Below are 18864 nucleotides of genomic sequence, written 5' to 3'. Positions count from 1 at the left end.
CTCTCTGTGAGCTCAGTCTTAACAAAGCCATAGGTCTATAGAGAGCTAATACTGACTGATCTTTTTATCACTGTTTTGTGGCCTCCACTGCTGACAGAAACCCCAAGGTTAGAGGAAACGCTGCAATATGACCTAAAATGAACTAGTCCCTGTTCAGTATTAATTCTTTTATAAAGTCTTTTCACTTGTTTTGTCATTTTGGGTTACCAAATATTCAGTGCACGCCTAAAAAAATGCAATGTTTAGACCTACAGAGCATGTTTTAAACTTTTTTTATTTCAGAGACATAGAGAAAGGGTTAAAAAAAAGAATGGGCAAAGTGTGAGAAGAATAAAAACTCATTCTAAGGTCCTATAAATCTCATTTCTCTTTTGTACCCCTATCCCTTGTTTTCAAGTGTAACCCTGCAATGTTAGTAAACTGTTGTTCTGAGCTGGATTACTTGCTGCATTGATGACAGACTAAAGTCTCTTTGTGAGCTCAGACTTTACAAAGCCATATGTCTACAGAAAACTAATACCCTAAATGTTAGAGGAAACACGGCAATACGACCTAAAATAAACTAGTCACTGCTTAGTATTCATTCTTTTAGAAAGTATTTTCACTTGTTTTGTCATTTTGGGTTACCAAATATTCAGTGCACGCCTAAAAATGTTCAATGTTTAGACCTACAGAGCATGTTTTAAACTTTCATTATTTCAGAGACACGGAGAAAGACGGAAAGGGAAACAGTCAGAAAGGTAGCGTTTCAACACAGATGAAGAAAGTGTCAGTGTCAGACACTCACGGCTAATTTTAGCATCCTTTGTTCACTCAACTCGGCTGAATCTCTTCAGCAGAAGACACTGATACTAGGTCAAACCAATGACAACACACACACACACACACACACACAAAAAACCCCTCTCCTGTCAGCGTAGCAACACGTCTGCACTCTAATCCCACCTGTTTGTGGTACAAAGACTGCAGCAGCTCAGCGCAGCTTCACTCCTATACTGCTGCTTTACAGGCTTAAAGCCTCCATCAGGGATTTCACAACAAAGTGAAGCTCTGCTAGTGAAGGTTTCTCAAACGGAACGAGGATGTCTGGGACACGCCGCTGCCCTTACAGCTTTAATCAGGCAGGAAAATGCAGTCAGACCACATTCTGCGTCTATACAAATTTATGATGTGGAATTTAAACACGAATACACCCTGAACATCCTCCACCGTCACCATCAACTCATCTTCACGTTTACCATATTCACCGTGTCCGAGTAAACAGGACCTGAACTGAAACGTGAATTTGATTAGTGGTGTGTAAATAGAGATGGATCAAAATAAACATTTCTGGATAAAACAGAAACTGAATCACCGCTGAATAAATTACTGTATTTTTCGCACTATAAGGCGAATTATGTGACACTAGTAAGGAACAGGGGTGTCACCATGTTTTCCTTCCAATTCATTCAGCAGATATCACAGCTGGGTGGTGGAGGTAAGGGGTAAAACTAAGTAAAGCTAAGCTAAGTCAACAAAACTGTAATTCTTAAAATAAATAAATAAATAAATAAATAAATTAAAAAAGATTTCCTTTTAAAGCTAAACCAGCACTGGATGTTAATCTACACAGATTTCTCTTCTGAAAACTTATTATTTGGGTGAGTAAAGCACTTCTGTTTATTTACAGTAAGCTTAGATTTCCAGATTTCCACTATGGCTAAGTGCAGCAGCATTAGCACTAGCAGCTAACCAGCTAACTGCTAGCACTAACCCTAAGTGTTCCGGTAAGCCAGGGCAATATTAGCTTGAGGTTATTCCCATGTAGCTTGCTTTAACACGGTAAACGCGCAGACTACAGTCCGATATACTCAGCTCTGAATGCCGAAAGAGATGCTTAGCGCAGTTAGCAGCTACTGTTAATGCTGCTTCGGCAGTGCTAGCCAAGGCTAGCAGCAGGCTACAGGCCGATAATACTCACCTCTAAATGGTGAAAGAGCTAGTGCTTAGCGTGGATAGAGGCTAATGCTAATACTGCTCCAACCTCAGTGACGGAGGACTAAATTGAAACTTCTGTATAGGAGTGGCAGAGTGGCTTTACTGCTACATACAACCTGACTGGTAAAATTCATACATAATGCACATCTGATTTAAATAAAGGATATAAAGTGCGCCTTAAAGTGAGAAAAATATGGTACTTAGCATTAAGACATGTTGTTTCCATTTAAAAGCTCTAAGACAAACCACAAGCAAAACATATTTACCTCAGCTGTGCTATTATAACCACAAATTTACTTCAGCATTGCTATTGTGCTATTTTAATCAGGAATTTACTTTATTTACACAGGAAGCGAATAGCTTCAACACCTGCACCAGACCGAGTTCCATAGATGCACAACCAGACAACTGATTTCAGAAAGAACAGAATTGGTGCTCTGGGACACTCCCATCCCCGAAAACAGCATTTAAACTTGACCAAACATCAAGAACATATTAGTAAAAATAAAAATCCCAATAAAATCAATAAAGGTTTAAATTAGTTTAGTTTGTAAAATTGTCAGGAGTTTTCACTTACTGGTAATGCACCCAGGATGGTCCCAACGTCTTCTTAAACTGAGACAGGCCCACAATGTCTATGTAGATGAGCTCCACCACCTTATCACCCTGTGTGGGACAGCTGGACTTATTCCCCATCACCTTACGCATGATCCTGCAAAGAGAGACAGAAAAGAACATTGAGAATGCTAACACTAATGCTGCCTTAGCAGTGCTAGACTGGGTTAGCAACAGGCTACAGGCCAATACTACTCACCACAGAACGGCAAAAGAGCTAGTGGTTAGCAGCTAATGTTAATACTGCTCCAGCAGTGCTAGCCTGGGTTAGCAGCAGGCTACAGGCCAATACTACTCACCACAGAACGGCACAAGAGCTAGTGCTTGGCCCCGTTAGCGACTAATGCTAATGCTGCTCCAGCAGTGCTAGCCAGGGTTAGCAGTAGACTTCAGGCTGATAATACTCACCTCTGAACGGCAAAAGAGCTAGCGCTTAGCGCAGTTAGCGAACCTAAAACTTAAACCTGCCGTTTATCATCTCTCGTTCATTCTTCTTTATGTGATCACAGTGTAAAAATTATTTTAAACCTGCAGTTAATCGTCTCTCTCATTCATTCTTCTTCATTTGAGTAGAGTTTAAAAATGAACTTAAACCTGCCGTTTATCGTATCTCTTCCTCATTTCTCAGCAGCTGAGAAATGTGGATCTGCCACTGCCACTTAAAGAATATCAGCAATTCAATTTATGGTCTTTACAAAATACAGGAATAAATATGAAATATATTTGAAATATAAACAAGGTTTGAGGAGAATATCTAAATCTCTGACTAGGGATACAGCAAACATTTTTGAGGTAACAGAAAATGTTATATTATAGTGTTTTCGCTAATATTAGAATTTGTTTCAGCAGTGGAGGCACTTTACTGGATTCCAGGCCACAAAATAGGCCTAAAAAGATCAATCACTATTGGCTAAAAACATAAAAACAGTTAAAATCGTTGAAACACAGGAATTCGGCCAATCAGCCAGCCTCTGCAGAGCTGGAGTAGGTTATGCGTGACTGCTAACAGCTAGGCTAAATGGTGGTTGATTGGATGATTGGCAGCATACCTGTGTTTCAAAATAAAAGTCCCTCCTTCCCCTCCTCTCTAGCAGCCCTTAACCCTCTACAGCAGAAGCCAGCTGCTTTGTATGTTTTAACCTGGTTGTTAGCAACAGCAACATGCCTCGTTTCAAATTAAAAGCCCTCTGTAGAGTTACTGCTAAATTAATTTATATGTAGTAGAAACACTGTATTGTGCTTTGTTGGTATGTCTGCTAGGATGCTTTAAGGAAACTTCTTTTTGATTTACAATAAATATTTTTTTTATTTATAGGTTTGCAATTGCCTTTTCAGTGAAAAGCGACACAAGATTTTTTATAGTTTTAATAGTGATTTAATAGTGAAAAAAGGTCAAAATAATTCAAAACAAACCTGCAAGGAAATAACAAACGTGTTTGGCCAAGTGTTTTGTTTTGTCTGGTTTCGGTTTCGGCCAAAAAGTTTCACTTTCAGTGATTTCAGTGCATTATGGGAAAATCATGAGAAACTAAATTTTGAGTATGAATTAAAAATATTTAAATTAATATAAAATCAACAATACAGTGAAATTGCCCCAAACTTGCAGAGGTGATAGCCAAGGACAGACTCTTTCAAATGGTAGTGGAACTCTTGTGGCATTATGGGGAAATCACAAGAATTTAAATTTGAAGCATAAATTAAAATAAATAAAAATTTATATAAAATCAACAAAATAGCGAAATTTGCCCAAACATGCAAAGTGACAGCCTATGAAAAAATCTTTCAAATGGTTGTGAACTGTTTTGGCATTATGGAAAAATCATGAGAAATTATTAAAAGTATGAATTAATATGAATTTAAAAAATATTTAAATTAATATAAAATCAAAAATACAGTGAAATTTGCCCAGTATTTTCAGTTAAAGGATACAGAGATACAGAATATTTAAATGCAGGAGTGGGAAGTGAGTTTGGCTGTGAAGCGTGTGTTTACACGAGTGTGTTCACTGAGCCTTTCAGTTCAGCCACTGGAACTGAAATGTAAATGTCATGCCCAGCATGTGTAAGGTCATTATGGAAAGTGTGTGTGTTTGTGTGTACGTGTGTGTGTGTTCAGCTGGGTGGCTAAATATGAAATACAGATTTTGATAGATTTTACAGCCGTGTGTGTGTGTGTGTATATGTGTGTGTTAGTGTGAGAACTCACTCTTTGAGCTCAGCGATGGAGGCAGAGATGCGGATGTCGTGGCCCAGGAGGTACAGGGTGGTGATGAGGTCACTCCACTGCACCAGCTCCCCCAGCGGACCCCCGCTGAACGCGTTCTCCGCTATCTTAAAGCCAGACTCCTTCGTCAGCAGACCCAGATGAACGAGGATCTGAAAAACACACACACACAAGAACACAAACAGGCATTCTTTCATTCTCCTCATCTTCATTCAGACTGTAGGAGAAGAGTGAAGTAAAAGTAGCACAATGCTGGTAATTGGCGGTATAAAAAATAACATAAAAAAACGTGAAGTGTCCTTTAGCCCAGACCACAGGCTCTTAAAACACTCCTTACAGACCCTCTGGGAGTCCAAATGCCTGCAGCCATGCCTTTTTTCATTGTAATTGGCTTGAGGGATGATTTGATGATTGTCCTGGTGTGTAATGCAGGAAAGAGATTATATTTTTATTTAATTATAATGATTTATTTTCTTATTTCCAGCTATACAGCTCTGGAAAAAATGAAGAGACCACTTTAGTTTCTGAATGAGTTTCTCTGATTTTGCTATTTATAGGTGTATATTTGAGTAAAATGAACATTGTTGTTTATTCTATAAACTACGGACAACATTCGTCCCAAATTCCAAAATAAAATATTGTCATTTAGAGCATGTATTTGCAGAAAATGAGAGATGGCTTAAATAACAAAAAAAAATCACAGTTTTCATGCATCTTGGCATGTTCTCTTCCACCAGTCTTACACACTGCTTTTGGATAACTTTATGCCTTTACTCCTGGTGCAAAAATTCAAGCAGTTGAGTTTGGTTTGATGGCTTGTGATCATCCATCTTCCTCTTGATTATATTCCAGAGGGTTTCAATTTGGTAAAATCAAAGAAACTCATCATTTTTAAGAGGTTTTCAGAGCTGTTTTTTTTTTTTCTCTCACCAGCCGCTATAAACACAAAGTCACCTTCACAGCATCTAGTTACCTCAAGAGCACTCCAGAGGACGGAGGCGTATCAGTATAATCATCTACCATCTAAATACGCCTTCATAAATGTAAATACACACAGTTTACTTTAGGACACAAACTACTGGTTACACTCTCAGAACAGAAAGGTCAGATTAGACGCAGCTCTGAAACACAATTCCTCAGATAGAGAAAAACAACAAGGAAAATACATTTAAAAACACTGAGATTTACAGCTCTCTGTTTTAATAACATTTTTGTTCATACAGGGAAAAAAAAAAGCTTGCATTAATTAATCATGCTAACCCTGTGTGGGTGAAAATACCTCATAGAGAGACACATCAACACACCATGAAGAAGGAAGAACACAGTTTTCTATGAAAGTTATTAAAATCTAAATTAAAATATTAACTAATTACACATATTAACACAATTTGCTGTGATTATCCATTAAACATTTTATCTTCTTAACACTGGAACGTTTAAAAAAGGATATTTAATTGTAAAATAAATAAATCAATGTACGATCAACACAGTAGGATTTTATTTAGATTCATAAATGTTAGTGTCGATTTAACAGATTTTGTGTGTGTGTGTAGTGATGTGAGATATGACGATAAATATCGTTTCTACAGTAATTTCATCAATTATTTATGCAAATATATATTGGCATGGTGGTCACTTTGCATAAACTTGGTTTATATAAGTGATAATAAAGTAATCTTCGCAAAAAAAGCTTCATAATGTGGTTTTGCGACAAGAAGCTGCTTTACGCTATTTGACGGACACAAAATGTTAATTGAGTTTATTTTGATAACTCAATTTAAATACCTGTATAACTTTGAAAAAAAAAAATAGCTACTGCATCTACCTCATCTGTTTTCATTTGATATATATATATATGGACTAAAAGGTAGTAATTCTCTTTCGTGAAAGTTTGGTTTAATGTCAAAAAAGTATATTTCAGCATAAATTAAAAGTGATCGACCGTCTGAACTCAACAGTTTCTGTCTCCAAATAAACTGAAATTAATCTCTAGACTATGTAAAAATAAATAAATAAATATATAAATAATGGGGAGGACGCCAAACGTGCGATTTCACTTTAATTTATTTTAAGTTTATCTGTTTCAATACTTCATAAGAAAAATAAGTTGCTATCAGATCCTAATGTAAATACTTGGAAATAAAGCTTTTGTCTCAAATTCATCTTTTAATGAAAAACAAAATGTTTTCAGTCTACAGCAGAAATAAAGGGATCAGCCTAGGGGTGGGCGATATGGCTCTAAAATAATATCACGATATTTCAGGGTATTTTTGCGATAACGATATACTTGGCGATATAGGAAAACTAAAATAATTCATTCATTTCAGGAATATAGTATAATAGTATAACAGTATAATCATAATGTGGCAAAATAAATAATATAGCATAAAATAATATAATCCAGCAAATAATATTGCAGAATATTTAGTGCATGCATATAAACTGCAAACTAAAACAATTATACAATAAATACACCTAAAGCTTCACAGTAAATAATAGACAACTTTTAAGGTAGAACAGCCCTATTATCACAATATGGATTTTTAATATCACGATATTTCTGTGTCACGATATATTCTATACGATATAATATTGCCCACCCCTAGATCAGCCTCACTGTTCCAATACTTCTGAAGTGGGGATTTATATAGCATATACTGTATTACCTGCCACACTAAGATAAAGTGAAATGTTATCCAGGTCATAAAACTGGGGCTTTATGTATGTCTTTATGTAAGTGAATCCCAATGCACTATTTATCACTCTTTTCACAACGACCCTGACCTTTCCCATAAGCTATTATATATGATAAGTAGATTGCACTGGGCTTTTATACACAGTGCATTTATCACTTCCAGCTAAAAGCTGTGGTACAGGATTAATATCAGGTGTCCTCTGTGAGAGGATTTGAGGGAAACAGTGAAGAGCTGTTCAGAGTCTGGGTAGAACACTGGCAATCATGTTGTGGCCCCCTAATAATCTCCATAAACATGGGCGATTCTGAGATCAGAGGTTTAGGGGTGGCAACGAATCCAGCCACTCTGCCTTTCCTTAAAAAAAAAAAAAAAACACACAAGAACTGTACACAAAATTCCTCAGGAGGGGAAAACGGGTCATTTGAAGGATAAAATAAAATCCTTTAGATTCAAATCAGACACAAAAACTAATATATACAGGTGGGTTCATTTCATCTTTAAATTTTTATTTTTTTTTAAACATCTATTTTCTGGTCTTTTTTCATACATAAGGCGCACCGGATTATAAGGCGCACTTTAAGCGACACTAGTAAGGAATAAGGGTGTCGCCTTGTTTTCCTTCTCATTCAGCAGGTCTCAGGCTGGGGGGTCTAAGTAAACAAAACTGTAGTTTTTTATTTAAAAAAAACAAACAAAAAAAACATTTTCTTTTAAAGTCAAACAAGAGCTGGATGTTAATCTACACAGATTTCTATCCTGAGTGAGTAAAGCACTTCTGTTTATTTACAGTAAGCTTAGATTTTCAAAATAGCAGTTAGCAGCTAGTAGCGCTAGGAACCCTGAGAGTGTTCGGGTAGGTTAGGGCCCTATCAGCTAGCAGTTTGCCCCACGTATCTTGTTTTAACACGACAATTGCGCAGACTACAGTTCAATATACTCACCACTGAACAGCGAAAGAGCTATCGCTGGGGTTAGCGGCTAATGCTAATACTGGATTTACTGCTCCTTAATACCTGACTGATAAAATCCATAGATAAGGCACACTGGAAGAAATTAAAGTAATTTAAGAGCGCCAACTGTGCTTTCTCGAAATCAGGCTGCTGGTGGCAAACTGCATGACCGGGATTCGAACAAGCCATTTCCCGATCGCAGTGGCAGCGCCTTAGTCTGCTGGACCAACCGGAGACCACTTAAATCAAGTTTAATGATATTCTTTCTAATTTTTTAAAGACTTACTTACTTCAATGTTGCATTTTAGGGCTGCCCATGTCTCTGTCTATGAAAACATTTAGTTACAAAGCCTCTGGAATGTTTTATGGATTTAAAAAAGGGTCAAGTAGAGAGTTATGGTTACAGTAATGCTCTCAAACACAACATACACAGTGTCACTCAGACATGAATCTTTGGGGGATTTTGTAAAATGACACTTGGGTAACCTTTAACTGCGATTCTTTCAGGCTGGAAATTAGGCAATCTCCTGTTTTTCCCTCAGAGAGAAAGTGTGTGTGCGTGTGTGTGTTTGGGCTGCTGCCACCAGTGTTGGCTGCAGGTGAAAGAGAAGAGTCTCACACATATCCTCAGGAGAGACTGTGTCCTGGATGGTGTGTGTGTGTGTGTGTGTGTGTGTGTGTGTGTGAATTATTCAGCTGGAGCAGGGCTGAAACACAGCGTGCATTATTAAATGGTGGTAGGTACGAGGCACAATGGGCTTTCCATGTTCTTCTCACTATAACACACCTAACACTGCAGGGCTGCATGATACCCTTACTAAAGCTAACCGATACTACATTACAATATCACTATCACCAGAGGAGAGAAAATTACTCTCATTCAATACTCAGGTAGAAGTTTAAAGTACTTCTGTAGAAGCTGTTTACTCAAATAAAAGTGTAAAAGTACTTCTTTTAAATCTACTTAAAAGTATAAAAGTAAAAGTAATGTAAGAGGGGGAAAACACTTTTTTCTAAAAGCTATAATGACTATAATGTTATATTAAAATGTTAATATTTGAAGATGCACAAGGCTCCCTGTTTCAGTTTATATATACCCACTGAAAATGAATGTATTTTAGTACAATGCAAATATATTAAAGTTAAAAAGCTTAACCTCTCTTTCTCACTCTTGCTCTTTCATGCTCTTTCATCCTCTTTCTCTCTCTCTCTCTCTCGTTCTCTCTTGCTCTACCTCTTGTTCTCTCTTTCTCCCATTATCTCACTCTTGTTCTCTGGCTCTGTCTTTTGTTATCTTTCGTTCTCTCTTCTCTCTCTATTGCTCTCGCTCTCGCTTTCTCTCTCGCTCTCCCATTTTCTCTCTTTCTCGCTTCCTCTCTCACTCTTTCATTCTCTCTCGTTTGCTCGTTCTCTGTCTCTCGTTTTCTCTCACTCTTGTTCTCTTTTTTTGTCACTTTCTCTCTTGCTCTCTCGTTCTCTCGCTCGCCTGTTCTCTTTGTCTCTCACTGTCTCTCGTTCTTTCTCTCTGCCTCTCATTCTCTTTCTCATAGTCTCGCTTGTTCTCTGTCTCTTGTTATCTTTTGTTCTCTCTTATCTCTCTTTTTCTTGTTCTCTCTCTCCATCTCTTTCTTGTTCTCGCTTTCTCTCTCACTCGCTCATTCCCTCGCTCTCTCTTGTTCTCTCTCTCTATCTCTTTGTTGTTCTCGCTTTCTCTCTCACTCACTCATTCCCTCGCTCTATCGCTTTCATGCTCACTCGTTCTCTCTGTCTCTCGTTCTTGCTCTCTTGTTCTCTCTCTCCTGTTCTCGTTTTCTCTCTTGCTCTCCCTCATTTTCTTACTCTCTTAAATTCGCTTTCTTGTTCCCTTGTTCTGTCTCTCTCTTGCTTTCTCTCTCTGTCTCTCGCTTTCTCCCACTCTCTTGGTCTCTCGTTCTCCCACTCTCTCGGTCTCTCGTTCTCCCTCTCTCGGTCTCTCGTTCTCCCTCTCTCTGTCTCTCGTTCTCCCTCTCTCTGTCTCTCGTTCTCCCTCTCTCTGTCTCTCATTTTCTCTCTCCTGTTCTTGATTTCTCTCCCTCTTTCTCTCAATCTCTCTCTTGTTCCCTCACTCTCTCGCTCACTTGTTCTCTCTGTCTCTCGCTTTCTCTCATTCTCTATGTCTCTCATTTACTCTCTGTCTCTCGTTCTCTTTCTCCTGTTCTCGCGTTCTCTCTCGAGACAGAAAACAAAAGAGCGAGAGCGAGAATGAGAGAGAACGAGTGAGCAAGAGAGCGAGGGAACAAGAGAGAGAATGTGAGAGAGTGAGAGAAAGAGAGAGAGAAAGCAAGAACTAGAAAGAGAAGGAGAGAAAGAGAAAGAACAAGAGACAGAAACAGAGAGAGTAAACAAAAGACAGAGAGAATGAGAGACAGAGAATAAGAGAAGAGAAGACAGAGAGAGAAATTGAAAGAGAGAACAAGCGAGCAACAGAACGAGAGCTCTCTCTCATCGTTTCCGTACTGTTCTTTTCAGCAGTGAGCATGTTAAAAGCTCATAAGGAAAGTTAGAGGGGTCAGTACCTTCTTGCGCTTGCGCCTCTGGAGGTCCTGCTTGGTGGCGAGTGAGCGGATGGCGCTGACCCACGGTTCCTCCATCCGCTTTATCCTCAGCATCATCCAGCGGAACTCCTCCCGCCTGGACATCATACGATACAGCTCCTCCAGACTCGTACGGTACTCAGACTGCACCAAAAACAGGTATAGATACAGACACACACTGAGAGACAGTTTGGGGTGTCTTCATTTGTAAGTCATCTTCATTTATATTAGGGTAATGCTTCACTTTCTGGTTATGATCAAGGAAATCAGACATCCGTTGACCATAAAGTAGTCAATTATTCAAAAGCTCACTAACAGCTTTATTTTTTATTTTTTTTCTTCTCAATTTACTCAGCCAATTAGTCAACTCAGTAGCACATGCTTCCTCTGATCCATTTGAAGTCAACCACCGCCTCTTTTCAAACTGCTGTTGATGCAGCATCACAGCGCACTCGGAGGAAAGTGCAGCGACTTGGTTCTGATACATCAGCTCACAGATGCCTTGTGCTGATCACCATCACCCTAGGAGTGATGAGGGAAGAGAGCGCCATCTACCTATCCAGAGAAAGAGCAAGGCCAATTGTGCTCTCTCTCAGGACTCCGGCAGTTGATGGCAAGCTGCATGACCGGGATTCGAACCAACAGTCTCCCGATCATAGTGGCAGCACTTAGCCCGCTGGATCACTCTGATGTACACCCTTGATATACATTATTGGTGATAATGCCCAACACTAATCCAAGCTATCAGTGAATTCCTTACGTCATCAGAAACATCATCAAGCTTTTTTGACATTTTCCATACATTTTTATCTCTTTAGTTTAATGTCTGTGTGTGTGTAAACATACCCATTACAACATACTGTACACACAAACACACACGCACGCACACACACAAACACAAACATTCACACACACCTGTCCCTTTTTGTCAGAGTCATCGTTAACGTTCGTGGTCCTCCAGGGTAGTCGAGGGCACCAGTTCTCCACCTGTGACAAGCAAACAAGATCCAATTAAAATGCATGTGTGCCTATGTCTGCACATTTTACAGCAGTGTATGTGTGTACGTGTGCGTGTGTGGGTGTGTGTGTGTGTGTTTATTTCTCCGCAGGCGCGGCGTGTGTGTTCGTGTGTGTAGACGAGGCCTGACGAGCAGATAAATAAGCGTGCGGGAAGCATATGTCACACTGACAGCTCCTCACCTCCACTTTCAATCTACCCTTCTGTCTCCGCTCTGTCTGCGCGAGAGTGTGTTTCTCTCGCACGCTGTTCATTACACCTCACGCCGGCACACGCGGCCATCCAGACGAGCAGCAGGTACACATGCTCAACAAGCTAACCCCTCCCCCTAACCCAAACACACACTGTTCTGTCCGAGCCGTGTGCCGTCCATCAAAAATACTACACATATACAAACAGTACAGCGCAGAGTGGAGAACTATTTTCCATAGAACAGCTGAAGACAAATATATGAAGATAAATGATGAACCACAAATATTGATTAATCTTCATTGAAGTGGCAGTCCATATTATTTTTCTAGTTTCTAAAATGAAAGCAGAAGCATTTCTAAGTGGAGAAGTGATCAAATATTGTGTTTAGTGGTACCAGTATATTTATTCTAAAAACTGAGGTGTCGGGTATCTTTTCGCTTTTTGTGGGAGTTCTACTGGCCACGTCACACGTCCTTGCGTACTTATATCACATGCACAGCCTCTAAAAGAAGATCCGGCTCAGTTTTACTGAACGTGAGTGGCTGGTGGAGCAATGGAGACTTCAGAAGGGGAAACTCAAGAGCTCAGTAGCTCATTCACTCATAGTAAAAACAAAGAAACGATCTCTCTCTCCTGACTGAAAGGAGACCACATCACACCCGCCCAGTTTGAAATGATTCTTCCGCATGCTCTGTGCAATTACCCATTCTCATCAGAGAGGGCCCTAAATCCCAAAACTTACGAACATCATACTTAAAGAATAACTCCAGTGTGAAAGAGACTTGAGGTGTAGTAAAACACGAAAACGAGTACAAACTTTTGTCGAATAGCCCACCTCTATTCACTACATACAGAAACATGTAGGGTCATGTAGTTCCTCTGGTCACGCCACGCGTCTTTGAGTACTTACATCACACATACAGCCTCTAAAAGAGGTTCCGGCTCAGTTTTACTGAACGCGAGCGGCTGGTGGAGCAATGGAGACTTCAGAAGAGGAAACTCAGACCTCAGTAACTCATTCACTCATAGTAAAACCAAAGAAACGAGGGAGTGAAGTTTCAAGATTGAGATTGGAGTGAACAATCAGATTAATCCACTCTGAAAGGAGACCGCATCACACCCGCCCAGTTTAAAATGATTCTTCTGCATGCTCGGTTGCAATTACCCATTCTCACCAGATAGGGGCCTAAATCCCAAAACCTACGGACATTAGCTTTGAAGGAGAACTCCAGTGTGAAAGAGACTACATACACTACATACAGAATCATGTAGTTCTTCTTCTAAACTGAAAGCAGAAGCATTTCTGAGTGAAAAAGGATTAAAATATTGTGTTTAACGGTACCAGTGTGCTGGAACGACCATTCCTGCTAGTTCTTCTGACCACGTCACGCGTCTTTATCTACTAACGTCACATGTTCATCCTCTAAAAGAGGATCCGGCTCTGTTTTACTGAACGCGAGCGGCTGGTGGAGCATCCATAGTAAGAGCAAAGAAACGAAGGGATGAAGTTTTTGACAGTCTAAAACAAATCTTCTGCATGCTCTGAGCAATTACTCATTCTCACCAGAGAGGGCCCTAAATCCCAAAACTTATGGACATCAGCTTTATAGGAATACTCCAGTGTGAAACAGACTTACAAACTTTTGTCTAATAGCTCATCTCTTCACTACATACGGAATCATGTAGTAAACATTTGGGATTTAGGGTCCTCTCTGGTGAGAATGGGTAATTGCACCAAGCATGTGAAAAAATCATTTTAAACTGGGCGGGTGTGATGCGGCCTCCTTTAAGAGTGGATGCATCCGATTCCAGGTTATGATCAGTCAGAGAGAAAGATAAAAAGAGAATCAGAAACGTGAGCTTTCTCTTCTGAAGTCTCCATTGCTCCACCAGCCGCTCACGTTCAGTAAAACTGAGCCGGATCCTCTTTTAGATGCTGTGTGTGTGACGTAAGTACGTAAAGACGCGTGACCTGGCCAGAAGAACTAGCAGGGATAGCCATTCTGGAACACTGGTACCATTAAACACAATATTTTGTCCCTTCTCCACTAAGAAATGCTTCTGCTTTCAGTTTAGAAACGAACTAATTTGGACTGCCACTTATAATAAAGATTTAGTGTTAAACAAACCGAAATACTCTGTAGAATTTAGGTGGCTCTAGAAACACCTAAACACCTCCTCAACACGCTTGGAGGAGAATACTTGCTGCCAGTTCTGTTAGATAACTTTAGATAACAGAATACCGTAATGCTTACACTGGATAGCATTAAGCTTTCAAGGAGAGCCTTGGGGAAGCCTTTTAACATGCATTTTCCTTTCTCTGTAACATGAGTAAAGTGCACAAGTGGCTGCAGATAGCTACTTAACATCTCAACAAGTTCATAAACCCATGACATCACTCACTGACTGTGTGCATTAATGATTCATTCCTCTTTTATTATTTATGTCTTCTTTATGTCCAAATGGTCACATCCATCGTTAAGACCATCATGTGGATTTGACCACTATGACAATTACTGACCACCAGGCATGTGAAGAGGGTGGGCACACAGGTGGTCTGTTTGTGTGTGTGTGTGTGTGTGTGGTTTCCACAGTATGCGCTTGTGGTTGGCTTGAGTTCTCCAGCAGATTAATTTGGCTGCTCCGAGTGGACACTTACACGCAGCCCTTTACGACCAACCGTTCATCATAAGTCGACTCGCTGACCCCTGATCATTCACTGAGCCCACCCCGATCAATTACACACACTATTACTGACAGAGAGAAAGAGAGAGATGAAGAGAGAGAAGAGAGAGAAAGACAAGTAACAGCTCAGTTGCTGTAGCCTGGCTATTGCAATATATAGAAGGATTGTGTCCCGTAACTTTTGCCACGTACCATGAAAGCTACCAAGAACACTGCAATGAACTGTCGAAAACATATATATGCTTGAGGAGCCTCAAGCATTGAACGTGGATGGGATTTTCTGCCAGATTCCCTTCCCCAGGAAGGGATTAAGATGAATGGGGAGAAAAAAGGAAAGGGGGAGAAGGAGAGAATAAAATTAGTGAGCAGGATCAATAAGAAAGAGTGAGAGAATCAAAGAGAGAGAGAGTACAAACTAGGGAGGAGGATAGATGAGAAGGACATCGGTATAGATAATAGAATGATAGAGAAAGAGAGAAAGTAAAAATATTTATATATATATATATATATATATATATAGAGAGAGAGAGAGAGAAACTAGGGAAGAGGATAGATGAGAAGTGAGAAAAGGAGAGATAACGAGAGAGAGAGAGAGAGAGAGAGAGAGAGAGAGAGAAAACTAGGGAGGAGGATAGATTAGAAGTGAGAGAAGGAGAGATAACAAGAGAGAGAGAGGGAAAACTAGGGAGGAGGATAGATGAGAAGGAGATCAGTAGAGATAATAGAATGACAGAGAGAGAGTAAAAACTAGGAAGAACAAGTGAGACAGGAGAGGAGGAGAGATAGGGAGAGAGAGAGAGAGAGAGAGATAATAGAGATAAGAGAGAGAGAGAGAGACAAAGAATAAAAACTAGGGAAGAGGATAGATGAGAAGTGAGAGAAGGAGACATAGCTAGAGAGAGAGAGAGAGAGAGAAACTAGGGAAGAGAAGAGGATAAATGAGAAGTGAGAGAAGGAGAGATAACTAGAGAGAGAGAGAGGGAAAACTAGGGAGGAGGATAGGTGAGAAGGGGTAAAAAGAAGCAGATCGAGAGAGATAATAGAATAACAGAGACTGAGAGAACTAAAAAAACTAGTTATGAGGAGAGATGAGCAGGGAGACAGCGAGAGAAGCAGATCTCGAGGGATAGAGAGAATAAAAACAAAAACTAAGGAGGAGGATAGATAAGAAGGGAGAGACAGAAAGGAAGAGAGGCAGAGAGAGAGAGTCTGAGAGAGTGGGAGAGAGAAAGAGAGAGAGAGAGAGAGACAAAGAGAGTGTGAGACGAGGTGAGAAAGATGTGAAAAGGCAGAAAAGAAATGGTTGTTATGGAAATGCACTCATATTGCCATGGTGACTGTTAAAAGTCACATGGCTGGAAGGACCATGTGACTGAGAGTGTGTGAGGGGGACAGCAGCATTTCTTCCCTTTATCCTCAGAAAACTCCAGAAGATTATCAGGCTGGATTAGTTAAAACACAATCAAAACTCGTCAACCTGTTCCATCATCACTCTAAATCACAGCCAGGGTTCTTACTTTTACCAGGAACTTTGGTGCTGGCAACAGAGCAGACCTATACCTATATATATATATATATATATATATATATATATATATATATATATATATATATATATATATATATATATATATATATAATAAAAAAGCCAAGCAAAAAAAATAATAAATCAGACCAGAAATTTTAAATAAATGGAAGAATCTAATGTGAAATGTCTGTAACTACTTCTGTGAAACTCAACGTTTAAATCTCTTTAAAATTTCCTTTGTATAAGAATTTTACGATGAATCGACCAATAGAAATGCTCCTAAATAACTTGAAAAAATATATTTACACTGACTTCCTATAGTTAAGACAAAACCAAGTTGCAGTTTTGGACATATAAAGTTTTTGTTCAACAACGATAATACAGAGAATGTTTTGTATAGCTCTTTAGGACTGACTCAAGACTGAATGATTCATCCATTTTCTCAATTAAAAACTTGCTAATTAAAAAAAATCACCTTCCAGGCAACTTGGTAGTGCTTCATTGTTAATTTACATGATGATAGAAACGCCCCTTTTACAGGATATATACAGAATTTAATATGAGAATATAAGGATTTCCCTAAGGAATAAAGCATATGCTCACTGCTGCTGCTACTCTTACCTCACTCAGGTAGATGAAGAAGGAGCAGGTGGAGCCGTCCACTCCGTAGTTTCCGTAACAGGCATCAGAACGCCACATGTCCTTCATCCACTGAGAAAGAAGAAGAGGAGGAGAAGAGACAGAGGTTAGCTAACTAAGTTATGTAAAGCTAAGCTAAGTAAAGAAAACTGTAATCCTTAAAAAAAGACTTTAAAAAACGATCTATCTACAGTAAGCTTAGATTCACAAATTTCTACAGCACAAAGGCTGGAGCATTATCATTAGCACTAGCATTAGCGGCTAAGTGCCTGAAACTGCTACACCATAAGTGCCATAAGTGTTTCACCATAAGGAACCATAAGTGTTTCAGTAAGCCAGGCCAATATTAGCTAGCAGTTTGTACCAGATAGCTTGTTTTAACACGGTAAACATGCAGACTACAGCCTGATATACTTGCCTCTGAATAGCTAAAGAGCCAGCGCTCTTAGCTAATGCTAATGCTGCTCCAGCAGTTCTAGCTGGGGTCAGCCTTGGTCCGTCGTTACCCCAACAAAAGCTGGATAAAATTTCTCTACAAAGTACTTTTGACTTAAATTGTCAATTCTTCCAGTACAAACTCAGTATATACTCATATTTTAGCATCACCAGAAAAGAAAAAGCCCAAACCAGCACATCCTCATGTGAGCCACGGCTGCCCTGTCAACAGCTCAGCTCCACTTTAACGGTAAGGAGGTGTTCACTCAGCTCGTTCTGAATATTTAATGCATCCAAGAAAAAGTCGGTCCAATTCGCCCTTGAAATAAAGTTAGTTACCTCTCCTCCAGATCTTTCACTGTACGCTGTGACGGACGCTGCAGGCCACAGAAGGGCGTATCGATCCGGTTTGTGTGGCTCAAATCACATTTATCGATCACACGCCGGTGATGAAGATGATAGGGGATGAAGATTAGCTGACTCGGCACCCAGAGTGTAACATAAGCACGGACAGGAATAAACCACTTTGCCTGAAACTAGACACTGTCTTCAGCTTCAGCTCCACAGAGGCCTGGAGAAGCTTGTTAGCTGAAGTATGTATGTGCCGCAAACTATTAAGCAGCTAATTATTATACGACCAAATTTTCCAAGTTTCCAAGCTGGAGCCAAAACAAATCACCTAAAAGAAGCCAACAGTGCTCTCTCAGGGCTTTAGCCACTAATGGCAAGCTACATGACTGGGATTCGAACCAGCAATCTACCGATCATAGTGGCTGGACCAGTCAGCGCCGCCTATGACCACATTTTTAGTTACCAAGTTACCAAGCTGGAGCCGAAACACTAGTTTAAAGGTTCTTTCACACCACGTATAAAGTGAACAAGTCTAGAAACTCTGTAGCACACAAATTTCCACTTTTACCTTTTCTCTGCTCCCTGTCTGCTACTGCTCTCTTTTTCTACTCTTTTTGGACTCATTCGCACAGGTGCTTATACGTGAGGGAAGTTACAGTTTGCAATTCTTTCTGGACACAACCAATCCTAGCCACTCAAAAAAATAGGTACATAAAGTCTCGGTAAAGTATGTAATTTAGCTTTGTTCCGTCATATATTTTCTACAACCTAGTTCTCCCTAATTTTTTCATCCGTTCAGCTGCTGCTCAGCTGCATATCCTCCATCACAAGTGATGCCACAACCCAAGGAGGGTGAACACAAGCATATGCCTCCTCCGATACATGTGAAGTCAGTCCCGCCTCTTTTTGACCTGCTGCTGATGCACCACTGCCGTGCAGCATCACAGCACATTTGGAGGAAAGCGCAGCGACTGGGTTCCGA

General features: G+C 39.9%; 1 protein-coding gene across 1 annotated transcript in view; it reads right to left on the bottom strand.

Annotated features, from left to right (window-relative positions):
* mgat5 (alpha-1,6-mannosylglycoprotein 6-beta-N-acetylglucosaminyltransferase) overlaps positions 1-18864 on the bottom strand; it is a 168579-nt gene that overhangs the window by 53457 nt on the left and 96258 nt on the right. Inside the window, exons 5-9 of the mRNA XM_022668210.2 lie at positions 17079-17168; positions 11950-12021; positions 11017-11178; positions 4798-4967; positions 2555-2689 (exon numbers count right to left, since the gene is read on the bottom strand). Coding sequence (XP_022523931.1) covers positions 2555-2689; positions 4798-4967; positions 11017-11178; positions 11950-12021; positions 17079-17168 — 629 coding nt within the window. The remainder of the gene's footprint in view (positions 1-2554; positions 2690-4797; positions 4968-11016; positions 11179-11949; positions 12022-17078; positions 17169-18864) is intronic.

Source organism: Astyanax mexicanus, chromosome 23, assembly GCF_023375975.1.
Source record: "Astyanax mexicanus isolate ESR-SI-001 chromosome 23, AstMex3_surface, whole genome shotgun sequence".
In the NCBI taxonomy this organism is placed as follows: Eukaryota; Metazoa; Chordata; class Actinopteri; order Characiformes; family Acestrorhamphidae; genus Astyanax; species Astyanax mexicanus.
The sequence above is the reverse complement of the archived record's forward strand: the minus strand, read 5'-3'. Positions and strand labels throughout refer to the sequence as shown.